At 39.4% G+C, this 18,723-nt stretch overlaps 1 protein-coding gene across 6 annotated transcripts in view; it reads right to left on the bottom strand.

The window, feature by feature from the left end:
* Herc1 (HECT and RLD domain containing E3 ubiquitin protein ligase family member 1) overlaps positions 1-18,723 on the bottom strand; it is a 194,748-nt gene that overhangs the window by 27,352 nt on the left and 148,673 nt on the right. For 3 of the 6 annotated variants that reach the window (XM_005393785.2, XM_013518839.1, XM_013518842.1), the window contains exons 44-57: positions 18,212-18,432; positions 17,100-17,368; positions 16,327-16,379; positions 15,420-15,620; positions 14,598-14,772; positions 12,359-12,629; positions 12,036-12,249; positions 10,770-11,026; positions 9,364-9,491; positions 8,575-8,702; positions 7,600-7,800; positions 6,370-6,500; positions 547-746; positions 236-341 (exon numbers count right to left, since the gene is read on the bottom strand). In XM_005393785.2, coding sequence (XP_005393842.1) covers positions 236-341; positions 547-746; positions 6,370-6,500; positions 7,600-7,800; positions 8,575-8,702; positions 9,364-9,491; positions 10,770-11,026; positions 12,036-12,249; positions 12,359-12,629; positions 14,598-14,772; positions 15,420-15,620; positions 16,327-16,379; positions 17,100-17,368; positions 18,212-18,432 — 2,555 coding nt within the window. The remainder of the gene's footprint in view (positions 1-235; positions 342-546; positions 747-6,369; positions 6,501-7,599; positions 7,801-8,574; positions 8,703-9,363; positions 9,492-10,769; positions 11,027-12,035; positions 12,250-12,358; positions 12,630-14,597; positions 14,773-15,419; positions 15,621-16,326; positions 16,380-17,099; positions 17,369-18,211; positions 18,433-18,723) is intronic. The other 3 variants (XM_013518840.1, XM_005393787.2, XM_013518841.1) reach the window with 3 other exon arrangements.

Below are 18,723 nucleotides of genomic sequence, written 5' to 3'. Positions count from 1 at the left end.
TTTTTTTTTGGTCTTTTTGAGACAATGCAGGATTTTATGAACTCACTATGCAGTTCAGGCTGGCCTTGAGCTCACTGTGTAGCCCAGGCTAGCTTTGAACTCACAACGATCTCCTGCCTCAGCTTCCAAGTACTGGGATTATGGGCGTGCGTCACCACGCCCAGCGAGAATTACTTTTGATAACATGTACAATTTATGGTTTCAGATAACATTTTCAAAAACACCAGAACACTACCTGGCAGTTGGCCTCCTGGTCCCACCATCCTTCGGAACTAGCCGCAGCGATCTGTGTGGTATCTTGCGGGACGCGCCAAACACACACTAAGCCATTCTGACAGCCACTGTAAGAAAAAAATCACATGAGACTGCACACCAAGTTTCACACTGGAAAAGTGCTCTGATTCCTCTGAGGGGATCTTACAGCATTACACTTTATATGAACAGTAACTGGCAATAAACTGTTTTAAAACTACTAAGAAGCCACATTTCATGGAGATAACAGTCCATACTAACGTAAAAATTAAGACAGACAAATTCATGACATACGTAGCCATTAGTAACTGCAACTTGGGTCCTTTCCCTGGAAGGCTGCACCAAGCGATGCCATTTACAATAGATGGATGACAGAGTGAATGCAGACAGCGCCAGCATCCCGAAATAGGCCCCCAGAGTTTCACATATTCTTCTTTGGCACATGTCATAAGAATATGACCTGTTGGGTCCCATTTCATACTAACAAGAGTATCCTTAAAACGGTAGGGGGAGAAAAAAATCAGAGTAATGCTTCGTTCACAAATAAGTACTTTGATTTTAACAATTTATGACCTGTACTCCTACAATTCAGTTATTTCAAAATCAACATTTTACATTTATCAGATACTGCATTCCCAACCACTATGTCCATTCACATTTTAATGTAGTCTACATTAAGTGCAGACAAAGCCCAAGAAATGCTAAGTTGGATAAATTATGAAACTTTGACTCTGAAGGGATATGTTATCTTTCATTTGTACATATATTTATGAAGTCATTTTTTATTTTAAAGAGAATAATAAAAAAAGATACATAATTTCAAAACAAGATAGGAAATTAACAATAGTTATTATATTGCATATTGTTATCTTCAAAGTAGTTGCTCAGATTACTAGATATAGGCATGTAAGGGTGGTCAAACAATATAAACACTGTTCCTTTCCATGAACAGAATTAGTAGTACAATTATCTTAGCTGTCCTGTGTACATATACACCTTCTTAGCTATCATATGTACATATTCTTTCTTTGCTCCTTTTCTCCAGTGCAGTTATTCTTTCATTTTGAGCAGTGCCTTTCCCTCTCACAATATCTACTGTACATTTTGGATCTTACTTACTCTTTCTATTTCCTACACTAGGGAGACAATGCGATGTTTACACGTGCAAGTCTGTTTATTTCACTTATGAGTATGGTCTCTAGTTGCATCCATTCACCTATAAAATCCTTGAGTTTATCTTTCTTTATAACTGAGTAGTGCTCCACTGTATAAAAATACCACATCTTTTTTATCCATTCTTGGGTTGATGGGCATTTGGGTTGCTTCCAAGATTTAGCTATGACAAATTTTGCTGCTATAAACATGGGTGCATATATATTGCTGTGGTATGATGTTTTTAATTCTTCTGGGAAAATACCCAGAAGGGGAATGGTTGGGTAGAATGTGACCTCTAATCCTAGTTTTCTGAGGAACCTCAACACTGATTTCCACAGTGGTTGCACCAGTCTCCACCCCCACCAGCAGTGGAGAAGGGTCCCTTTTTCCTCGCAGCCCCTTCAGTATTTATTATTGGCTGATTTTTTGATGACAGTCATTCTTTCTGGGGTAAGATGGAACCACACTGTTGTTTTAATTTGCATTTCTCGGAGGACCAATGGTGTTGAATATTTCATATACTTATTTGCCATTTTTATTTCTTCATCTGATAAGTGTGTATTCATTTCAGATGCCCATTTTTTGGATTGGGTCTTTGAATTTTGGGAATCTGATTTTTAAAAGTTCTTTATTCATTTTAGGTAATTTTTTGTGTGTGTGTGTGGTACCGGGAATTGAACTCAGGACCTTGCTCTTGCCAGGCAGGCACTTATGCCACTGAGCTATATCCCAGGCCCTCTTTGTTTGTTTTAGATACAATTCCTTTGTCTGAGGGACACTTGGCTAAAATTTTTTCCCAATTTGTGGGTTTTCTTTTCACTGTTAGTGATTTCTTTTGATGTGCAAAAACTTTTTAATGAGATAAGAACCCAGCTGTTGATTCTTTAAAGTATTTCCTGCACAGTCTGGTTTTTGTTCAGTGACTCTCTGTTCACCTGTCTTCAAGATTTCTACCTACTTTCTCTTTCACTCAATTTAGTGTTTCTGTTTTAATATTTAGATCATTGATCCATTTTGCCTTTAATTTAGTGCACAGTGATAGACATGGGTCTAGTTTTAGTTTTAGGCCTATGGGGAGCCAGTTTTTCCAGCATCGTTTATTAAAGAGGCTATCTTTCTTCCAGTGAACACGTTTGGCACCTCTGTCAAAGATAAGGTGGCTGAGTGTGTGTGTAGTTGTCTCTGCATCTTTTAATCTGTTCCACTGATCCTCAAGTCTGTTTTTTTTCCAATACCATGCTGATATTATCACAGTAGCTTTACAGTATCATTTCAAGTCAGGGATTGTGATGCCTCCTGCCTTTCCTTTGTTGCCCAGGACTACCTTTGCTATTCGAGGTCTCTTCTGGTTCCAGATGAATTTTAGGAATGTTTTCTCTAGATCTGTGAGGTATGCTAATGATATTTTGATCAGGATTCCATTAAATCTGTACAACAATTTTGGGAGTATGGCCATTTTTACAATGTTGGTTCTTCCTATCCATGACCAAGGAATACTTTCCCATTTTCTGAAATCTTCCTCAACCTCTTTTTTTAGTGCTGTAATTTTCAATGTATACATCTTTCACTAACTTTGTTAGATTCTTACGTATTTCATTATTTTGGATGCTATTGTGAAGGGTGTGGTTTCCCTAATTTCTCTTTCAGTGAGTTTATTGTTTGTGTGCAGGAATGCTATTGATTTCTGAGGGCTGACTTTGTATCCCGGCATGATACCGAATTTGGTTATTGAATCTAGAAGTATTTTGGTGGAGTTTTGGGGGTCTTCTATGTGGAGTATCATGTCATCTGCACATAATGGTAATTTTACTTCTTCCTTTCCTATTCCTTTTACTTCTCTTTCTTGTCTGATTCCTCTGGCTAATATTTCCAGAACTATACTGAACAGGAGTGGTGATAATGGACCTCCTTGTCTTATTCCTAATTTTATAGTGGAAGCTTTCAGTTTTTGTCCATTTAGTATGACGTTGTCTGTTGGTTTGTCATAGATGACTTTTATCAGACTGAGGTAAGGACCATCCATTCTGATTTTCTGTAGGTTTTTTTTTATTATGAATGAGTGTTGGATTTTATCAAAAGCTTTTTCTGCATCTACTGTGTTGATCATGTGATTTTTGTCTTTGGCTCTGTTGATACAATGTATTACATTTATTGATTTGCATTTATTGAACTATTCTTGCATTCCTGGGATAAATCCCACTTGGTCATGGTATATAATCTTCTTGATCATTTGCTGCACTCTATTTGCTAGTATCTTACTGAGGATTTTTTTTTTTTTTTTTTTTTTGAGACAGGGTCTGGCTATGCCGTTCAGGCTGGCAATTGAGCTTACTTTATAGTCCAGGCTGGCCTTGAACTCGCAGCGATCCTCCTGCCTCAGCCTCCCAAGTACTGGGATTACAGGTGTGAGCCACCACACCTGGTCTTGCTGAGGATTTTTGCATCTATGTACATTAGGGAGACTGGCCTGTAGTTTTCCTTCTTGGTTGGGTCTTTCTCTGGTTTTGGTATCAGGGTAATACTTGCCTCCAGGAATGAGGGAGAATTGCTTCCCTTCAATTTCATTAAAGCATCTGAGAAGTATTGGTGTTAAATCTTCTCTAAGTAGAATTCAACTGTGAATTCATCAGGACCTGGGCTTTTCTTTGTTGGAAAGTTTTTAATTACATTTTCGATTTCATTGGCTGATACTGGATTATTCAGAATTTTTATATCTTCTTGATTCAGCTTTGGTAATTCATATGTTTCTAGAAATCTGTCCATTTCTTCTGTGTTTTCCACCCCATGCAAGTAAAGATTTTCAAAGCTGGTATTGATGATCTTCTGAATTTCCACAGTATCTGTAGTGATTTCACCCTTTTCACTCCTTCTTGCATGAATTTGAGTTTTTCCTTTCCTTTTTTTTATAATGTTGGCTAGGGGTTTATCAACTTTATTTATTCTTTCAAAGAACCAACTTTTTGATTCATTAAGTCTTTGTATTGTTTTCTTAGCCTCCACTGCATTAATTTCTGTTCTGATCTTTATAATTTCCTTCTTTCTTTGGGCTTTGGGCTTGACTTGCTCTTCTCTTTTTTACAAGCTTGAGGTGGGGCATTAGGTTGTTTGTGCTTGTTCTGTTTTCCTGACATGAGAAGTCACCGCTACAAATTTTCCTCCGAGGACTGCTTTCATTGCGTCCCACAGGTTTCAGTAAGTTGTATTTGCATTTTCATTTGATTGTAGATATTGTTTAATTTCTTCTTTGATTTCATCTGTGACCCACTGATTGTTCAGGAGGGTGTTATTTAATTTCTATGCTTTTATGGAGTTTTCATGGTTTCTTTTGTCAGTAATAGCCAATTTCATTGCACTATGGTTAGATAATATGCATGGGATAATTTCAATTCCTTTGCATTTACTTGAGCATGTTCTCTGGGCTCGTATATGGTCTATTTTAGAGAACATCCTGTGTGCAGCTGAGGCGAATGTGTATTCTGATGTTAGGTGGAACACTCCGTAAAGGTCTACTAAGTCCATTCGTTCACAAGTTTGGTTTTTGGTTCAGTTTTGTTACTTCTTTGTTGATTCTTTGTCTAGTTGATCTACATCTTTGTGACAATGGGGTATTAAGGTCCCCATTACAACTGTGTCATTGCTTGTTTGATTTTTCATGTCTACTAAAATTTGCCTTACATAGTTTGGTGCTCCCATATTTGGTGCACAGGTATTTATGATTGTTATCTCTTCCTCTTGAAGTTGTCCCCTAACAAGTATGTAGTGACCTTCTTTATCTCCTTTGATCATTCTTGGTTTGAAGATCACACTGTCTGCGAACAGAATAGCTACCCCTGCTTTTTTCTGGGTTCTTACTGCACTGAGTATTGTGTTCCATCTTTTGACTTTCAGTCTATGAATTTCCTTTTGAGTTAAACAGGTTTCTTGTATACAGTATATTGTTGGATTTTGTTTCTTGATCCACTAAAAGTCAGTTTATTGATTGGTAATTACTACAGCGTGAAAAAAAACTCCTAAGAAAAAGAAAGCATCGCTCCCACCAAAGGAGCAAACACTTACGAAAATCTGGGACATGTTCTGTGTTTATATGGCTGTGTGCTCTTCTGATTTTTTTTCTATTTTCAGTTTTCTAGGTTTTTTAAATTACTACATGTATGCAGTACACACAGTTTACAATCACCTTGGGGAGTACATGTACATACTACAACGTGTTTCTTTTCTCAGTCCCCTTTCCCGCCCTCCTTCCTCCTCCCCCTCCTCTAAATCCCCGTTTGCCGTTTTCATTCCTGAGGATATTATAATCTTAGCTCAAGCTTATGGCACATGATGTTCCCATTTACGAGGGCACTGAGGCTCCCATACACAGAGCATCTCTGTCTTCCTTAGTCCCGCCCTCCCCGTCGCCTCTCGTCCTTGCTCTCCTGCACACCTTCCTACCTGCAGGAACGCCAGCCTCTGCCCGCTTCCACGCTTCCTTTGTTATTCTTTGTTTGCTTTTTTCCTTACTCAAATTAAGAGGTACTGCACAGTACTTAAGTTTGTGTGTCTGGCTTATTTCACTCAACACTCTATTTCGCAGGTGCGTCCAGTTTCCTCTTCTGGTTTTTTAAACCTTCCTGGTGTCACGTATTTGTGTTACTTGCCTAGGCAGTCCTGTAAATATCTCAATTGGCAACTTCTGCCCAAGGGAAAAAAAATTCATCTCCTACAAGGAGAATATCTGGAGAGGCACTGAGAAGAGGGGATATTCCCGCAATATTACTATTTCACTCTTTTGATTTTACTAATTTTTCCTGGCTTGATGGTTTTTTCAATACAAGTTTCCATGTATATACATGGTCCAAGGACTGTGTAAAATGTTAAATCATAAGTAGCTGATGTAAAAAAAAAAATTTAAAGCTAGTATCAAGAAATACTATAGCAACAAATGAAGAAAAAGTAACCATCTGGGGAAGCCACATTTACCTTATGTGCATCAATTAGAACAATGCCTCCTTTCTCAAGGGGTTCCTTTGTTCCCAGCAGCAACTTTCCATCAAAATATCCCACTGCAAATTGTCTGTCTTCACTGAACCACGCAATGCAAGTAACAGACACTGTCGTGATAAAAACAAAAGAACAGAAGAAGGAGATCTGGCATTACATGACTTACAAGGCAGAGACTTTGAAACAAATCTAAGCTATTGCAACCACTGCAGTAAGTTTACAAACAGCTTTTTAACGTGTTAGACAAAATGTAGGTTTACAGCAGGGATTTCCACTTTAAAGGTGTCATTTGTAAGTGACAAGGGTTACCTTATTTTTAATCTATCGTTTTTTAAAGTGGCTGTCAAAAAAGAGACAACCAATGGATTCCTTGACTGATTTTAAGTCACAGTACCAGGTCTTTTTTGGAAAGACTTTACCATGAAACTGAGATGCAGAATAACCCAAGTCAAAGGAATTATCTGCCTCTTCTTCTGCTTCTTTAATACTCCCTACTCAGTGTGTTCCCACATTCTATCAGCTAACAATCTATACTATATTCAGCTTTGCTTCTTTAAATATATGTAACATTGAAAGAGTAGAAAAGAAGTAAGAAACAGTACCTGTAAAGGTGGGACAGAGAAGTACGAAAATCAAGTGGATGGAAAAAAGACTCTTTACCTTTTAAAACTCTAAATCTTTTTTAAAATTAAAATTTGATTTAAAAAATCCTTCTGTGTTAACAGGTTGTGAGCACTATGTCAGCACTCCCCCAAAATAACTAACAAAAACTACTAGGTAAGACGCCTCTACTCAAAGTACCTTTGAGAAATAAATGTAAGCAGAATTCCAACTATCTATTGTCGGGCAGGAATTCTAGCCCTCCATCTCCTCAGTTCATCTCTACCCATGATTATCTTTTCTGCTCTTGGAGAGCTGTACCTTTAAAGGGAGAGTTGGAGCCTTTTATAAACATGAAGTCATTTACACTAAGGGGAATGACGAAATCCCGTCCTGGTAGAGAGGTGTGATAGAAATTGGGACAGAAATAGCTCTCAGATCAATTAGTAACTACCGTAATGAAAACAAAGACCTAAGTGGAAGTTGAGAAAACACTGCCAAAAGTAACAGTCACCTAGCAGTTTTTAAAGCAAGAGCCAAAACAAAACAAAACAAAATCACTTTGATGTGGGGGAACTTTCCCAACCAGACGTCAGTGTACTCCTTTACCATCCTTTCGATAGCAATGCTCCAGTTCTCGACGGTGCATGGTGGACACATCAACAACTTCAATCAGTCCTAGCGACCCATCCATCCGTCCCACCAACAGTAACTCTGGAGATTCTCCTGACCAGGCTGCAGCCGGACCCTCTTCGGGCCACGCCAGGGCAGATACCCAATGAGGCTGGATATCAACAAATCCTTTTCCTCCTAAGAGGCAGAAAATGTTAACAAGTTTTTACTTAATTCTTTAAAGAACACCATGAACAAAAAAATTACTGCTTATTGATACACTCAATCCAATGCCCAGTTTTCATAATAGCCAACTAACCCGTAAGAAGACAGCATCCTTTGTTTATGTGCTATGTATCATTATCAAACTAATAGGCTTAAGTTTGGTAACTATTCATAGGACAAAAAAGACAGCTTAATAAAAGAGAGAATAAAGCAAGAAATATGTAGTGGCAAATGTCAAAATACCTTCTCGCATCATTACTGAAGTCCAAGTTAATATGATTAGTTTACCTATAGTTAAGTTTAGCTATTCCTCAAATATGTGAAGCAGCTATTTCTCAAAGAGGTAAGTATGAACAAAAATACTAATAAGCCCAACATTACAATAATTTCTATTTTCTAGAGAGATATAGTAAGTTGATAAGATGTGCATTTGTGAACGAAAAATACCAAAATATTTCAAGTGGTTCAGAAGAAAACACAGCTTAAAATCCAGTGACCATTACTTCTCCTTCAGGACTACTAGACTGTACATTACGAGAATGTCTAGTTCACAGCTGCTGGGCTGTAACTCTTAGAAGGACAACTCAGAAAATAAGTGTGTGCTCTCTTCCTTTCAACCACACTGTGCACAGGTTTTCGGAGTTGAGAAACAGTCTGCGAATGCCTACATAGGGAGAAGCCACTGGTTGGACTCGTACAGCTAAGAGACAGGCTCAGGCAGCTTCCCTGTATTTACGTGACTCTTACCGTTAACTTGCCAGATATTCACCATCTTTTCCAAAGCCCCCGCTAGATATTTGCCACTGATACTCCAAGAAACAGGTGAGAAGCTTGGATCGCTGGGTGACCCAAGGCTGTCCTCAGCATCCCCTTCCCTAGAACAAGAGATACATATGGAAGTCTAATCCCCATTATCCAAAAGTAAACTAAGCCCCAAACCTTAAAATAAGGAATTCATGTAGACTAGAACACTTTCAGAATATTGGTTGGCATATCGGCAGTATTTGCTAGGATTTATCATCATGTGAGAAGTGTCAAATTATAAAAGAACGATACCTTCACTATTCCTCACTTAATTAGTACATAATTTGTAAGCAAAGACATTCAGATTTTGTGTGAGTTGTACACATTTTTATTCAGAGTTCATTAGTTCTTGTTTGTCTAATTACTAGTGAAGTCCTCAGGAAAAAAACACCTATTGCTGGCTGGCTGCAGTATTATTTTTAAAATGCTACATTCTAATATGAAAGCAATGTAATTGCTCTAATTTCCAAACAATCCTTGAGAACGGATACAAAATGAACCTATCTTATTTAACATTTGCCAGTAGACACTTATTTAATTCTAAGTCCAAACACAGATAATTTTCATTTGTAATTTCGGAATAACTACCCTGAAAGCTAAAAATATATACTGGAGATTTCATTAAAAGCAAAGTGTCTAAAAATGTAGTGATAGCCTGATTACATTTACACAACCGAGAGGGGGTGTGACGAGGACTGCCTTAAACGTTATGCAACTGCAGTCGGCACTCACAGTCTGCTGAACACACAGGTCTGCTGCAGGGAGTACTGCTTCTTGGTGACATTCCACACCCGAATGGTGCCATCATTGCCACTTGTAGCCAAGAGACCTTTCTTATTACACCAAACACAAGTCATCACCTAGAAAAGTTGAGGGAGATAAGTCCAGCAATATTCAAACAAGGTTTGGTTCAAATGGCTTTATCATCTGAAAAATTCCTATTGAAAATCTACCAGGAAACTGTAAAAGGAAAGTGTCTATGCTCTAACTCAGTATGTCTGATCTCATGTTTTTCTAAATGCCTTGAATATACCCACTTATTTGTTTGTCGTTTGTTTTGAGACATGATCTCACTATATAGTCCAGTCTGCGTTTGAACTTGCTAAGTAGCCTACACTGGCCTTGAACTCAAGATCCTCCTTACTCAACCTCCACAGCACTGGAACTATAGGTGTGCATCACCACACCTGGCTTCAGTATACTTCGTATACCTTGAAATATGGCTTTAAAGTACTATGCCCAAATTCAGTTCAATTTTCTGAGACCTATTGAAATTCTGACTAAATGTTTAATTCAATAAAGTATAAATATTTATATGTTCTATAAAATAAACAATGCAGCCAAAGCAGTGTTTTTTGTTTTGTTTTCTGAGACAGGGTCTCAGTATGTAGTTCACGCCACCCATGAACTCACTATGTAGCCCAGGCTAGCCTCAAGCTCACAGCAATCCCCCTGCCTCAGCCTCCTGAGTGCTGGGATTACAGGCGTGTAATACCACACTCAGCTAAGCAGTGTTTTTGAAATTGTTCAAGTAATATAGTTCAGCCTTCATTTCTTAAAAAACTCTTGGCACTCTTTAGAGACCTAAGGGATTAGATTAAAATAGGCCAATTTAAGCCAGGGATATAGCTCAGTGGCATAGTGCCTGCCTGGCAAGCATGAAGTTCTAAGTTCAATTTCCAGTACCAAAAAAAAATTTTTTTAATTAAAAAAAGATAAAGTAGTCCAATTTCTTTTCCTCTTGCACAAAAAGGCCATCATTTTTTTTTTTTTTTTTTTGGAAATTGAACTCAGGACCTTGCACTTGCCAGGCGGGTGCTGTGCTGCTGAGCTACATCCCCGGCCCCATCTTTTCTAAAGCTGGTTTTTAGGGTGTTTTTTGCATCCCCCATTTGTATACTATTAAATCAACTCAGCATATATAGTACGTAGAGTTGGAAACTACCAGAAAGATCTCGGTGAGAGAAAGGGAGAGAAGACAGACCAATAGAGAGACAGATAGACCGACCAACCAACAAACTGACACAGAGAGAAACAGAAACACAGACAAGAAAACACCAAGACCTAAACTTTTAGCTGGTCAGAAACGACTTGACTTTACACAGGTGATTAACACGCTTTGTACCCACAGTACCTACTCTGTTCTGATGAGCCTCCAGCTTGATAAAGGAGCATTTTCTCAGGTCGCCTCCCATGTCAGCCAGCGTCTGGGGAGTGGTCAGGTTGTCTCGGTCGTGCGCCGCAAGTGTGCGCACGAGCTGTTGAGCAGCCCATTGCCTATGCTGTGAGGACAGCCTGGAGGACAGGCAGCAGGCTGCCAGGGCATTAGCCAGCTCCAGAGGGCCTACAGCAGAAGGATCATAGGAAGGATGGGCATACAATTGGGCAGTTAAACCTGCTTAAACGAAACAATGAAATGATGGCCAGGTGAGAACTGGTGGCAATGAGAAAACACGGCTTAACCCATTTAAGAATTAGCACTTTTTCAAGCAATCATTTAACTAAAATATGAAGCACTTAACCAACATATAACTAAACAAGCTATAAAGCTCTTATCTCACATCAAATTCTAAATTAAATCCAATTCATTGCAAATCAACATTTTATTATACATCAACTCATAGTTCTTATTTTGCAAACTCAATGGATGGAGAATGTAGAAGAACAACTTTTAAGGCCTGGGCAGAGACTCATTCCCTTAAAAATAAGTCTGTCTTTCATTGCCCACAGAGGATCTTGGGCGTGGGGGTGGAGTTCAAGGATACAGCACAGCGGCTCGTGCGCAGCCTGTACAAGGCCCTGGGTTCAGTCCCCAGCAAGGACAGACGCACGCACGCACAGAGGGGTTGGGGTTTAATGGCCAGCCAAGGAAACGGACTGACGAATCTAGAAACTCTTCTCTTGCCCAAATGATCTTGAGGAAAACGAGGGCAGAGCACAGTGACTTTTTTCTTATGGAGAAGAAGGTGGTTTTGGTTTTCTGAGGCAGTGTCTCACTCATGAGCCTCTCATCAAACTCGCGATCCTCTGGCCTGAGCCTCCCAAGTGCTGGGCTTACGGGTGCGCAGCACCACACCGGGCTGAGAACAGCGCGTAAGCAGTCCTTTCAAAGCACTGTCATCACACAATACAGAACTACCTTTTCCCAGATTTTATTAAAGAAAACTACTAAGGTTATTACTTACGGTGACTTAAACCATAGTCTAGAACCACACTAATTTGGTACATTTTCTAATACTTATTTCCATATACAGACAGAAAGTATCCATGTACTTCTTTTATGTTCTACACTTAATAGTTTTATACGCTATGCAATGTATCACATACAACAATGCAAAAATACATTTTTAAAAACATGAACCAAGTTCTTAGAAGACTGTGTATTTCAACAGTGTGATACTTGCCTTTCTTTTCCACCTCCGACCTATCATAGTTAGGCCTCAGTTTGGCTCCTTTGTCTGCCAGCAGTGCCACAAGGGCCTGAGTTACAACGAAGTTTGGAGAGGTTACAAGCTTGCTTTCTTCCGCAACTCCTCGGAGAAAGCTGGGTAGAAATTTACGCTGAATTGGATCATCAACCGTGGTCAGATTTACACCTGTTGCAGCAGAAATCAAGTTCTGAAGAGGCAATGAGAATAAGCAGATTTAATGTTTACATTTTCAAAAAGTTCTTCAAGAACCACCGGGGAATAAACGATGCAACAGGAAAAGCAATGTGACCAGCTACCTGCGTACACAGCTGCACCAGCAGTTTTGCGGCACTAGGAGTGTTCGATGCCAGACAGCCCACCGCTGTGCTCAGATAGGCCAGGCAAGAGATGGGCTTGTTGGCCTTGCTGTGACCACCCCGTGAACGTTCTGAGGAGCTTGCTGTAGCAGAAGGGCTCGTGGAGAGACCGGCTCTCCCCGCTGCAGCCAGGCACATTAATCGAACCAGAGTTCGGATATCTGTCAGCCCCAGAGATTCAAGACCCGCAGCCAGGCTACAACTGGAACCACTGTGAAGAAACAAAAACATTTCAGATGGATAAAGAAAATAACAGTAGGGCCAAGGATATAGCTCAGCGCCATAGTGCCTTCCTGGCAAGTGCAGGGTCCTGAGTTCAATTCTTGGGAAGCAGAGGGGAGAGGAGAGGAGAGGAGCAGAGGGCAGGGCAGGAGGAAGGGAAGGAGGAAGGGAAGGAAGAAGGGAAGGAAAAGAATGGAAGAAAAGAAAGAGAAAGAAAGAGTAGATTTTTGATGGGACAAGAAATTAGAAACTAAAGCCACAAATTAGATTTCTCTGGTTTGCTGCTAACGTTGTTGAAAAAGATCTCTATATATAGTCCAGGATGGCCTTGAGCTCACAATTTTCCTCCTTAGCCTCCAGAGTAGCTAGGGTTACAGGCTACTGGACCCAGCTCTGAAGCACTTTTTTGTTTGTTTTTGGAGACAAGGTCTACCTACATAGTTCTTCAGGCTGGCCTTGAACTCACTATATTAGCAGAGGCCAGCCTTGAACTTCCAGCATTCCTCCCGCCTCAGCCTCCCAAATGCTGGGACTATAGGTACGCATCACCATGTCTTGCTTGTGAAGAATTTCTTAAAATGTATTTTGCCCATTTTTCTTTTCTGTTGTCTATTTTCTTCTTATCGACTTAAGGAATTCCATACATATTATTGATTATATGTGTTGTTAGTATCTTCTCCCACCTTGTGGTTTGCTTTTTTTTAAAACTTTCTTTCCATTCAAGTACTAACCAGGCCCGACCCTGCTTAGCTTCTGAGATCAGATGGGATCAGGCATGTTCAGGGTGGTATGGCCGTAGATTTAACTTTCTTAATGACTTTTAAGTTTTCTATTTTAATGCAGTATGATTTATCAATCTTTGTGGTGTATAGATCTCATTTGTGACTTGCTTAAGAAACCTCTACCTGTCCCAAGATCAAGAATAAACTCTTGCAGTGATTTATCTTTCATATTTAGATCAAAGAATAACTTTGGAGTCACTTATTTTATACACTGTGAGGTAAGGGACTGGACTCGTTTTTCTTTTTCTATACGGATAAACCCCCTGACCCTGTCCCAGTTACTGAAATGACTTTTTTTTTTTTTTTTTTGTCTTTTTGAGACAGGGTTTTGCTATGTAGTTCGAGCTGGCCTCGAACTCACAGTGATCCTCCTGCCTCAGCCTCCTGAGTGCTGGGAAAAGACCATACTTTAACCATTGCTCTGTAATGTAAACCACTGTCACAAATCAAAGTATAAATCGAGTGTTTATAGAAGTGTGGGTCAGTTTCTGAGACTCTGTTCTTCACTGCAATCCTATTTGTTTATCTTTGAATCAAAACCACAAAGTCCTACCTAAATTTTATTTTTTCCTTCTACATTCACTGATTGGCCATTAAGTACTTCTGATAAATTATTTCTTAAATGGATATCTTTTAGGTATTCTTGTTTCTCTTTCTTTTTCATACTGAACTTCACAATATGAATATAGCAATAGTTTTCATGACAACTTGATTTTTTTTTGGTACTGGGAATCGAACTCAGGACCTTGCACTTGCCAGACATGTGCTGTGCTGCTGAGCTATATCACCGGCCCGACAGAACCTGAAAGCAGACTTAGCTCTATGTTTGGCCAATTCTGCAGAAACACTCACTCAATCTTTAATTTTTATTTGATACCACATGGAGCAAGAGCATTAGTTTCTAATTTCAGGTAATAAACTACAATGTATCCAATTTACTCAGTTACTATAATGGTATTATTTTCTACATAAAAAGAGTCAAACATTAAATGAATGAGTGCATAATAATGTTATTATTATTATTATCTCTCTAATGAGAGATGTCTAACATCTCTCATTCATCAGTAGATATTCAACTTTCAAAATTTTGATCGACCCTCCCGGACAACATCAAACTCCTGTCTAACCTATACCAGAAGCTACGTCGGCATCAGCCGACACAAAACAGCACACACCTGACAGAGAGAAGAGACAGCGCCCTCATGACCATGGTTCTGGCCAGAAGCACCTGCGCAGCGGCAGTCACCCTCCTTAGAGCGACGACCCGGTCATGAGGGTTTGCGAGGGCTGCTGCCTGCTCCCCTAACGTCACTCGCCCTGAGGAGCTCTTTTCCACAGAGCCGTGGCAACCTGAAAAACAAGACTCTGTTTAGTTATCAATGAGGTAAGAAAAAAAAATATTTGAACTACTACAAAATTTTACTAGTTTACACAAGACCCAGAATGCAAGGAAACAGCAAAATAATGTGTTCTGCTCATCTAAAACTTCACTATATAGGATATTCCTTGACAAAAACATGTATTTCTATGTTCTAATTCAGGTGTTCTATTAAGAGAAATTTTCTATTAAGTAGTGTCACTTCCAATATTAACAGATACAAGAAAGATGGTTTTAAAAATAGGCTCTGAGTATACATAAAGAGCAAAGCTACCAGTTCTGAACTGTTCCAATTCTCTATTTTGTCTTTCCTATAACAAAAATGCAGCATACTCTCTCCTAAAAACGACTGAAAACTCTGCATAATTTTTATTTACAGAATTCTCTTTATCATTTTTCAAGATTATTGCTCACATGCTGTATTTTTATCACTTTGCTATTTCACAAAGATAAACACACCAAAACTTGGTATCACATTCTACCTTTAAAATGTTGGAACAACGGAAAAAAAGGGCTAAAGGACTTGATGGAATGGGATGATATAAAACCACCACCCTTACTATTAAGTTAAGAAACAAAATAGAAGATCCGATCAACACGAAGCAGCATTTCGGCTCACCTATTTGCATCAGAGTCTCCTCCATACTGTTGGTAGCTGTGACCATTGCCACCGAAGCTCCCAGGGGATCACTGTCAGGGAACTGAACTGGTTCTGGGACGATGCGCCGGTCATTTAAACCAAGTGGTCCAGCAAGCAGTTCAAACTCTTCTTCACCTGTCAGTTTTTCATCCTCATCAACATCTAACATGTCCCAGTCTTCTGGAATTTAAATAAATAAATGTATGCTACGTGAATATAAACACAACACAGCTCTGCTGGCCATGGTTACTGTGAGATTCAGTATATTTAAAATGAAGATAGACTGAAAATCCAGCACCCACAGAATTAACTAGGGCACCATCTCCTGGTAACCTGACCAATCTGCTCTCCTGCGGCACAGACTAACCCTAACCCTAAGGGTAAGAGAGTCTGTGTAGTCAGATCCACTGGAAGTAACAGTAAATGACATAGCTGCTCATGGGGTTTCCAGTAGTAAAAAAAAAACACTATTGTGGGGCCAACAAAAAATCCTTCAGCCTGTCCATAGTCACCAGGAAAGGCACTGTTTCAAGTACATGAGGGCTTGAGCAGTTGATGCTCATCTCAGCTTTGTACTTATCACTTTCTACAGCTAGGATGGAAATTCGAAATATACATCTTTTTCCTACTTTAAAAATATATATGCCAAACAGAAATCAATACTCCATGGCAAAGCTTGCATGTGAGCTTAGGTCCTTTTTCCCTTGAGTTTGAAACTAGGGCTGTTGCTCTCAAACTATCTTGAATTTTTTTTTTTGGTAAAGTTTGAGTTAATATGTACATAAATACAAACATACACAATAGTAAATTTTAGTAACAGATGTTAAGCACGAAGTATATATAAAAATACATGTCAAATAAAGAAGCTCTCAAAACAAACAACTACCTTCATACACACTGTCCTGCTTGCCAATTAGATCTGGAGCTTGTCCCTTGTACCTGCACCAAACATGAAGAACATTGTGTTTTTATATAAAACAGTTAGTACCCCAAATGCAAATTAAGTCATTAGAATATTTTAAGAGGTCATTAATAAAGCAGCACAAAATTAAAAAAATGTTTCATGTTACAGCCTAATGTGTGTACACATGCTTATGAATCAATAACTGTCGTACCAGACAACTTAGGTATATTTCTGATTACCTACAATCTCTTGTAATCAAACTTTACTCCAGAAAAGCCTTAAAGATGTAATAGTTGACAACAGGGGCAGAAAACCTACTCACTAGAAATTAAGGATATAAAGACATAATATTTTTGTAGAACCTCCTTTAAACAGAATAATCTATTTTTCATCAAGAAATTATGATTGCCAGAAATATGGTGGAAAATGTCAATGAAAAAAATTGATCATGTGCCTCCTGAAGGGTAAGGTAAGACTCCTGATCACTTGTCAACAAATCAGATTAATTCAAACTCCAGTGAAGTACCTACTACCATGCCACTATTCCTGGCCTTCCAAAGATCCTGGAAGACTCCCAGATCTGCGGGGGAATATGCATTCCTCAACCCCCTCCAGAGTTTCTGCCCCCAATTCAGCAACCAGAGGGCTTTAGGGAAGGTGAATAACAACCCTTCACATGCAAAGGCTACCATTCCCATGTCTTCAATATGAGACGTTATTCAGAGGGTCTGGATATAGACAAAATGTCAAGATACCTTTCAGAACTTGTTGTCTTGGATTTAGTCTTCAGAGCTAAGTACTTCTCCCTGCAGCTGCCACACAGCAGGTAGTATGGGTTTCCACTCCCACATTCACCACCAAACCAGCCATCCACGTAGGAGCCATTGCTTCGATACCCTTGGCGGTTTGCGCTGCGCCCACAGCCTGGGTGGTTTCTCTTCATGTGCTGATTGAAGCTGATGACACTGCATTCACATAATTCACACACCACCACTTCTTCCCTGTCTTCAGACTCACACACATGCTGCACAAAACGATTTCATACCACATTATTACAGTCAATTTAACTACAATTAGAGTTCAACAGATTTATGATACGTAATTAACTACTTCGTTTACATATCTTAGAATATTTGCAAGGTGCTCATGAATGCTACAGACAATTTCAAGGTGTTGTCTCCCACACTCTCGGATGTTACAATTTGAGCAACAGAGCATTAACAAAATGATTTCTTTTTAAACTCTTCAGTAAAAATAATGACTACTTTGGAAGTAAAAGACATGGCTATTTTCTAAATTTCTGAGAAAAGTCATTAGGACTCATTTATTAACATGGTAGACTGCCTTTCCTATTACTTATACCTGTGAATATTTTAGTGTCCCTGGTATAAAAATGTAATGCTAAACAATGTATACCTACAAACCCTTGTGGACCCTGTCCCTGGAGTGAGGGATTTACAAGATCTGGGTGGGCACTGGTTCCCAGAATGAGGCATTACAGTGACTACATGGAACCTATGAAGGAGAAGAGCATGCATTCAGATAACAATGCGAGCAGCAGCCATGGCACCTAACTCAACAGCATCTGCTGGGGCCTCACGTCTGTTTTGTAAGCTATCTTTGACATCACAATTAAAATGATCACAGTGTGGCTCTACTGTATTCAGCTAGTCTGGGGAGAGAAGCAATAAAATCGCATAGATCAAGCAATAAGAGAGACTTTTTCTTACTACTTTGTAGGTACCAAAGCAACCTCTACATTAAATCCCCAAACCTCAGGATGAGACGTAAGGCTGCCGTTAGTAAGCTGTATGAACACGAGGGCAGGAAAGTAAGTCAGAGCAGCCCCCGCTGCAGTCACACACACCCAGGTAGGCCAATCCAGTACCTCTGGGATCCACATTCCCAGAATATCATTGTCACTGGTCAGGTCTTGTCCAAACATAGCTTCCATTGCTTCATCATCAAGATCAATTTCCAATTCCTCATCTAAATTAAAGTCATACAATGCCCCTGGGTCTTGCTGCAAAGATATTCCTTCTCTCCGACTTTGATTCCTGTGGGCCTGCACAGAGCGGTATAACCCCGCTCAGGACAAAACAAAAAAGGCATTTTATTTGCATGAATAACTGAGTACTTCTCCAGATCTTAACTACCACAGATGTAGGTGAGACGCTATCTCAGCTGGCTTATTGGATCCCAGACCACAACCTTCAAATTATACCTATCATCTGTGTTTCCTGTCCTGTAAAGTAGGGATAATAACAGCATTCATACCTCACTGGGCTACAGGTAAGTTTAAGATACTCCACACAAACTCCTTTACATTCTTTTTATAGAAAAACATAATAAATGTTAGCTGTCATTATTCTTTCAGGT

This window comes from Chinchilla lanigera, unplaced genomic scaffold (assembly GCF_000276665.1).
Source record: "Chinchilla lanigera isolate Chin_1 unplaced genomic scaffold, ChiLan1.0 scaffold00049, whole genome shotgun sequence".
NCBI classification, from domain to species: domain Eukaryota; kingdom Metazoa; phylum Chordata; class Mammalia; order Rodentia; family Chinchillidae; genus Chinchilla; species Chinchilla lanigera.
This window is presented reverse-complemented; position numbering and strand designations above follow the sequence as displayed.